Below are 8,475 nucleotides of genomic sequence, written 5' to 3' on the forward strand. Positions count from 1 at the left end.
CTACAACTCTTCCAAGATATTTCCTTGCTTCATCCCCACACCACAACTGTGGTACCTATTTCACCCGTGAATTACGACCTTCTGGTTTCCTTTTCTTTTATATTCTCTGATAAAAAATAAAAATAAAAAATAAGGGACAGTTGCAAGAATGTTTTAAAAAGTTTGTAGATATGATTAAACACTATTTTGAATAAAACACTTGAATTACTTTGAGACAAAAATACCCCAATGGAGATTTACACTTTTTATCCACTGCATAAAACAGTTAAAAAAAATGAGAGAAAAATAAGTTTACCTTACAACTTTTAACATACCTAATTAAGATATTCACAGACCATAATTTCCTAGAGTACTAGTAGCTTCGGTTTAGCTCAATTAATTACAGTATAAGTACGTCAATAAAATAATGAACTTTTGGCAGTGCTGATGATACAAAAGTTGTTGGTGGTTCAACCAACATTACATTTTTATTATTATTATTATCATTATGCCTTTTTAATAATTAAAGGGTAATTTGGTGCAATTAAAAATTATCCAAGGGCTTCACACACAATTAAAGAGGAAATTACGACAAGACTTAAAAGACAAAGAAAATTTTCACAAATCTATGATTTTCCAAGAATAAGATACGAAATACAATTTTTTCAGAAATAAATAATAAATAATAAAAAACAAGAAAAATGTGAGAATCAATCATATGGTCAATTTCAATGTGACCATTGTACCCTTCCACTCCACTCACCCAATAAACAATTCAAATCCTCCTCCCAGCTGTAAATAAGTCATTCCCAAAAAAATATTCAAATGAACTAACAAGAAATTACAAAACTACCCCAAACAGAACGCCGCCGGTGAAGACGACGGTGACCCATTTGGCCGCGCACTTTAACCGCTTATTTACCAACTGTGCACTAATCTAGGGTTTTCAAAAAAGAACATAATAACAATTTCTACGGTGGTCCGCCGGCTCCGGGAGGGGTGGTTCTGGACTCCTGCGGCGGCGTCTGGCCGTCCGAACCTTTAGATGGGTCATCGGACGACTGCCGTAAGCCGTCGTCGGTCTCCACCCGGTTCAAATCCTCAATCATACGAACCACCTCCTGCATCGACGGCCGCTGGTCCGGCACGGTGGCTACGCAGGCCATGGCAATTTGTAAAAGCTGAACCATCTCTTCTTCGATATTGTGGTACCTCATTAACTCCACATCAAAAACCTCCGCCGTCCATTCCTCCCGGACCACCGACTGGACCCACCGCGGAAGATCAATCCCTTCTTCGCCTAACGACGCTTGATTTGGTGATTTCCCGGTGAGAAGCTCCAACAGCAACACGCCAAAACTGTACACGTCGGACTTAAAAGTAACCTTTCGGGTTTCAACAACCTCCGGCGCGCGATAACCGGCGATCCGGTTGGGCGGCGTTGAAGCGCCGAAGAGAGGGTTCAAACCGAAGTCGGAGACGGCGGCGTCGTGGTTGGGACGGAGGAGGATATTCGACGATTTGATGTTGCCGTGGACGAGTTTTCCCGACACGTGGAGGTGAGCCAATCCTCTTGCTGCGCTTAATGCGATTTTCATCCGGTTGTCCCAGTCAAGTGGCGTACGGCCAGATCCTCTGCTTCCTGTAAATCACCGGAAGTTCAGGTCACCACAATGGGGCAATAATTTTGATGCTCTGTTTATCTTTTTTTTTTTTTTTTTTACTTTCTAGTTTCTATCGCCACACTAGTGAGACAGAACTAAGAAAAGAAGGCTTTTCTTAAAAGAAACGAAAGTAAATCAGAAAATAAGGAAACCCCATAAGAAATTTTTCTGTTTTGCTCTTACTTTTTGCCATATGATATTCAGAGAGGGGGAAAAAAAAACCCTTTTCTTCCTTGAAAGAATGAGAGAGATTTGAAAATAACAAACATAAATGCTTGAAACAGAGCAATGTACTTATGAATAATGAATACAAATTCAAGCAGGTAATGAATCTTCGAAATGGAATTTAATTTAGAAATGAATTGGAAATGGGTTAATTTTTATAGAGATAATACCGTGAAGGGAAGAAGAAAGGCTGCCGGCGGCCATGTAATCGGAAACAAGCAATTTCTCATCTCTGGAAAAGTAGAAAGCTCTAAGAGGAACCACATTTTCATGTTTAACACTTCCCAGAGCTTCCATTTGCGTTTCGAATTCCTTCTTCGTCATTACCACATCTTTCAATCTCTTCACTACAACGGTGGTTCCTTCTTCCAGCACCGCCTTGTACGACGTTCCGACGCTTCCTTTCCCTAAAACTTCCGCCGAAGCCCTCAACAAGTCCTCCAAATCGAAGCTGTAAACCCCACCTTCAAAGAACACTAATCTGTTTTTCTCTGTCTCCACCGATCCACCGGTGATGTCGTCTTTCGAAGAGGACGTACCTGCCTCAGCCGGAACAGATCGAGCAGTAACCACCGTACTCGGCGGCTTTGCTGGCTGCCTCCGCTCGCGCTTACGGAGACAAAACAGGAGCAAAAACAGCAATATAAACGCAAGGAAAGCAGCGCCGACGACAATTCCAACAATGGCAGCAATGGAGAGCTTTTTCGACTTCTCGACGGGAAGTTGTGGGGGTTTCACGGCGGACGTCGGCGATGGAGCAGGGGAGGGAAAAAACGGGTTGCACGACGGCAATGGACCACCACAGAGCGCTAAATTTCCGGCGAAAGACGAAGCAGAGAATTTCGAAAGGGTTTCAGGAATGGATCCATTGAGCTTGTTATTCGATACATTGAATCCCGTTAGACTAGTCGCAGCCGCGGGAATACTCGGCAGAGAACCCGAAAACCCATTATTCTCCAAGAAAAGCCCAGTCAAATGGGTCAAATTATTCACCGAAAACGGAATCGAACCAGAGAAATTGTTGGACGAGAGATCAAGTCGAGTCAACCGAGTCAACTGAGTCACACTCGCCGGAAAATCACCGGAAAGCTCATTGTCCTGCAGATAAAGACTACGAAGAAATCCCAAATTAGAAAAATCCGCCGGCAACCCCCCAGAGATTCTATTCGACCGGAGACTCAGAACTCGGAGCCGATTCAACCGGCCGAGAGTATTCGCCGGAATCGGACCAACAAGCCCCACGCCAGGCAACCGGAGAGCAAAAACAAACGACTGAGTCGCATCACAGACAACTCCAACCCAAGTACAGGCAGAGGCAGAAGCATTCCATTGAAGGCGACTCGCATGGGGGGTTTTGTTCAAGAAATCGAGAAGAGCTGCTTTGTCGGCGGTGGGCTCAGATTGAACAGAATGAAGAAGAAGAAGAAGAAACAGGGGAAGTGAAATTAGGAAAAATGGGAGACGGGTCGTAAAGTAAAACACTGCAGCCATTAGAAAAGAGTGGAAGTAGACAAACGAAGGATGAGAAGAAGAAAAAACAACGATGGGGAGATTGTTTTCGTTTGTCTTCTATATGAGACTGGTTCTGGTTCTGAGAGGCGGTTGTTGACGGTGAGGTGAGACAAAACCAGGATTCCGGCGATGACCCATTAAAGAAAAAGAGAGAAACAATGAAAAATTGAGTGAAAATTGAGAGTGAGAGTGAGGAAAAAGGGAAGAGAGAGAGTAAATCGAGACGAAAAAGGGGGAAAAGCTGGATCTTAACCAGAAGCAGGCCGCTGCAGGCTTCAAGGATGTTATTACATACAATTTATCTTATCAATTAGTAAATTTAATTTTCTTTGAATTTTTCTATTTTGAATATTCTTACTCTCAAGATATCCTTGCTTTGAGTTACTAATTTCTTTCCATTTTTATTTTTTATTTTTTATTTTTTTTCAATGCTTATCAAGCAAAAAATTAAGTAGATAGCAATATTCTTAAAAAAAACTATACATATATAGCAAAATCTAAATCTTATTGCTGATAGACTAAACTCCCTTTAATAATAGTATTCAAAAGTTGAATCTAAATTGATATTCTTAAATTTTTATCTAAATTGATATTCTTAAATTTTTTACCATATATTATATCTACTAATATTTTAGATCTTGTTTATAACTTTCTATATTTTTTAGAAAATCAATTCTTTAATCATTTCCCTCTATTTTGTTTTTAACAAATTCATAAGGTTGCTTCATCTTGGTGTAAGTATATAGTTGGAGGTAAATATTAGGTGAGCCAATTTAAGGTAAGGAAAATAATGTTGTAACTTGTGAGGACCAAAATCATTATTTGCTAAAGAAGATTGTTTTATTTATTTATTTATTTGTAAAAAAAGTTTATTAACCAAAACAGACTTCTTCAAAGTTTAATAGGGAGTGATTTCAAAAGGTTCATCTAACCAAAATTTATAAAGTAAAAACCTTTTACAACTATGTCTAATACTGTGAAATTGAATTCACGGACTTATAAACTCTTTCAAACTTTGATGTTTTCGACAAAAATTTTACTTCAAAGGTGGAAAGTACAAGCGTTATGTCAATTACATAAAATTTCCATGAATTTTGGTTAGTTTCAATTCAACATCTAAACTTTAAAAGGCTCCCTTTTTATCATTGGACTTTGAAATTTAATCTAAAAATAGACTTGAACTTTTTTTTAGTACAACACAATTATGGAATAGAGGATTGAACCTCTGATCCTCTGGATTAGAGTACATGTTAATACCATTGAACTAAGCGCACTTTAGTAATAGACTTGAACTTTAAAATTGTATATTTTTCATTGATAAAAATTGATGTAATAGTCAATATATAAAAATTAACATGCATGCCTATATTGTTTATATATATATATAAAAGACTCAAATCATTATTGTCGTTATTTCATCTTAAAAGATATCATTGAAATTGACAATAAAAGTATAGTTCAAGTGATATAAAATATGTAATTCCAACTAAGAAATTAGAAAGTTGAATCCACATACTGTTCAACTAAAAAGCAAACTTTAAGTAAAAATTTTCAGTGATATTTTTTTAATGAAACAAATTTCAAAATTTAAAAGCTAAGAGTATATAATGTCATTTTTTTTTTAATATAATAACTATAAAGTAGAAGATTGAATCTATAATTTTTAGATAAAAAGATTATATCAATATCATTAAGATAACTTCATATTTATATTTTGTGATAGTAATTTTAGGGTAGTTGTTATTAGATGGTTAATGAAATAACTTGGATGGTAGTTTGATGAGTCGCGAATTTTGGCGCGTGAAAAGCAATTTGATTTGGGAAGGGAAGGCAAAGTGGGGATAGGCATGTGAGCGGCCATGATAAGGAAAGTGGGACCCACTCTCGGCATTCTCCAAAGCCATTGCTTTGCTGCCAGCGGACGCGCCTCCTTGGGGCCCACTCCCAATGACTAAACAACCAAAAATTTCTCACTTCTCTCCCATTATTATCTTGTTTTAACCATACTACTAAATTTCTTTATAACATGTCAATATTTTTATTAATATTTCTATATTTTCATAAATTTGATATTAACATATCTTAAAATTACATGAAAAATAATAATTAAAAAATCAATTTTATTAGTAATATAAAAATAAATAATAAATATAACTTATTTTAAAATTATAAAATATTTATTTTAATTTTTTTATTTTTATGATTTTTTTTCAGAAATATCTATCAAAATCGAAATTTTATATATATTTCTATTGAAATTATTGTAAAATAAACATCCTATCGATATCGACATTTTAAACATTCGTATTTCCCTACTTTTTCTATTTATTCTATTTTATTACTTAATAATGTATCTTCTTAAATTACTTCTTTACTCTTCCGAATACTAGATAGAGTTTGTTTTATTGTTTAATAAATCATTAAACTATTCAATATTTTTCACCAATATGGATTTGTTAAACACAAATTCTAATTAAGGTTTAAAATCTCATTGAGAGATTAATTTTATAAAAAAATTCAATGTAAATATTAATAAAATGTTGATGTTGATAAATATCTTTTAAAATGTTATAAAAATAAAAAATCAAAAAAATATTTAAATTAATAAATTGACATTTTTAATGATCTTCGATATTTATTATTTGTATTATATTTATATTAGTGTCATTTTGTAACTTGTTTTTATATTTTATGTATTTTTCTATGATATAATGAAAATATCGATTTCAAATCCATAAAAATGTGAAAACATCATCATGTTGTGGAAATTTAATATTATGTTTTAATGGAACTTGAGATTTCAATTGTGCTTGTCACAATTATATTTTTTAAATAAGATATTTAATAGGTTAATGACCTATTAACCACAAAGTTCAAATTTTGAACATTTATTAGAAATTTGTAATATTATGGATATATCAGAGATAAAGTTGATATTTTGTATATCTGGAAAAAAAAATGAAAATTCATAGATCATAATACAATTGTTAAAGTTTAAAATCCTATGTGATATAACATTCGAGAAAACAGAACTTAACTTAGTGTAATTGATATATATATATTTCTTAATTTTCATGTTATTGACTACATAGTTACTATATAATCATTGTTTTACCCCTATTTAATTTTTTTGGTTTCTTATCATGCTAATAGTCCATTTTTTATTTTAATAGAATTAAATTTATTTTTTTAGTTCAATAATTTTGGACGAGAGGATATCAACAATTTAACCTCTTTGTCGATAGCAAAAGTCTTTGTCTTGTTTTTTTCTTTTTCTTTTTCTTTTTTTTTCCCTTTTTTGAAACAGTGAATCAAGAATGTCACAATCGCACTTTCAGAAGTTTTACTTAGCGATTGTACGATACTTGTTCCAGCTCACAAACAAGTCAGCCAATTCGAATACAAAACGTCGATGGCACACCGGGTGCCTCTCGCAACCTCCACCTCGTTTTAGAGAAAACGATTTTAGAAAACGGGTTTGGAGAAAAAGGTTTTCACAAACGTTTTGAATGTATGAATAGAGAAGAGAAAAATTGTAGTAGGCTAGAAAGCAATAAGCAACAACAACGGCTTTATAGCATACCACTCCAGGTATGGGGAAGTGATGGTTAGTCTTATCCCCATGCTCGAGAGGCCCATTCTCGTAGCTTTTGCCTCTAGGATCTCAACCCTTGTCAACAATTCCCTGATGGGCATCTCGTCTAAGCGGCCAGCCACCGCGTCAATTTCATCAAAGGCAAGTGATTGGGAAGCAACTCACAAGAATGGGTTGTTGTCTCGTGAGAATGCTCCCTTTGCATGGAGCCAGTGTGTCCCTTAAGTCCTTCCACATGCCTAAGTGGGATGGCTTCACAGTTGTTGGGGCTAGTGCATGTTAGAGATGACCAACAGTCTAACAGTTCAGAGAAAGAGAAAAAGTTGCATCAAGAGGGAGAGAAGCATCTTCGCAGCATTGTCATATGAGGTGGCCAGTGAGTTGGCTAAAGGGTAGAGCCGACAAGGAGAGGGTTGTGTTTTCTCTTTCAAACTTTGCATTTGTATGAGTAGGTGCCACGAAGAGTCCATTCCATGGTAGGCTTGCGAGCCTCACCTAGAGAGGTGCACCATTGCGTGTTGCTTAGAGAATATGTGTTGTGGTCTTTAAGTAGGCCGAAGTCCTAGTGGGATTGGATAAAACCCCGTTGTCGACGCAAAAAGTGTGTCGAAGCGTTGCCATGGTTTTTCGGGCCAAGTCCTAAGGTTGGGCGCGAGAAGGTCCCTAAGGGGGCAAGCCCACAACCATTGGCCTTTTTGTCGTGCGTATGTTGCGAGTCTCGAGGCCGAGTCCTAAAGTTGGGCGAGGTAGGTCCATTGGTGGGATAGCTCATAAGTAGTGTGTAGTTTCCATACTCGTTCTGACACACTTCATTTTCAGCAGGTCCGTTATACAGCCAACCCAAGTTCGGATCATCATCGAGACAATGCCGAGATTAAGCGGGGGAGAGTGTTGCAATCCAACGAGAAGAAAGTGGATTGCACCCCCAAGTTTGTCATTGAGGACGATGACAGTTTAAGTGGAGGAGGATGCCACAATCTAACTTTGAGATATTAGATTGTGACCCTACTTGTGCAGACAGTGCAGTGGCGACACGTGAGTGTCGACACATTTGGCAAAGATAAAAGGCCAAGAGAAGTGTCGTGGTGGGACCAAGGAGGATGGTGTATCATCCTACACACCAACATAAGTAGACAAGCATGCAATGTTGAACATTAAGTAGAAAGACAAGCAACTATGTCATCGGTGGTATCAGTGATAAGCTCTATGGGGGCCAGATGGGGCCCCAGGCCGTGACCTCGGAAGGTAAGGTTCCGTCGCGAGTTTGGATAAGCGGCTCTAGAGTTAGATGTATATTGATAAAATATGCAAGCATGTCGAATTTCATGTCAATTAGAGTTCAGATGAGTGCTCTACACTGGTGAGTGACAGTTCATCACATTCGATATGCATGGGTGGCAAAGAGGAAAATGTTCAAAATGCACTATAGAAGGAGGCATGGTCTCATCTCTTCATCACCCCTGGGCCCTGTGGCCTAAGTGAGCTACCCCATGGCATATG

General features: G+C 36.9%; 1 protein-coding gene across 1 annotated transcript; it reads right to left on the reverse strand.

Moving 5' to 3' along the window:
- Positions 1-611: 611 nt before the first annotated feature.
- LOC120072289 (probable inactive receptor kinase At2g26730) lies at positions 612-3,670 on the reverse strand. Its single transcript, XM_039024741.1, has 2 exons — positions 2,039-3,670; positions 612-1,621 (listed from the first exon to the last, which is right to left on the reverse strand). The coding sequence occupies exons 1-2, from the start codon at positions 3,357-3,359 to the stop codon at positions 951-953; spliced, it is 1,992 nt and encodes a 663-aa protein (XP_038880669.1). The 5' UTR covers positions 3,360-3,670; the 3' UTR covers positions 612-950.
- Between the last annotated feature and the right edge of the window lie 4,805 nt (positions 3,671-8,475).

This window comes from Benincasa hispida, chromosome 2 (genome assembly GCF_009727055.1).
Source record: "Benincasa hispida cultivar B227 chromosome 2, ASM972705v1, whole genome shotgun sequence".
NCBI lineage: Eukaryota > Viridiplantae > Streptophyta > Magnoliopsida > Cucurbitales > Cucurbitaceae > Benincasa > Benincasa hispida.

What these genes read in the sequence shown, in the direction of transcription:
- LOC120072289 (XM_039024741.1), bottom strand. Translation starts at nt 3,359, where the DNA reads ATGGCTGCAGTGTTTTACTTTACGACCCGTCTCCCATTTTTCCTAATT. An exon ending in CCTTTCTTCTTCCCTTCACG is followed by an intron (nt 1,622 to 2,038) that starts GTATTATCTCTA and finishes GGTGATTTACAG; the next exon opens with GAAGCAGAGGATCTGGCCGT.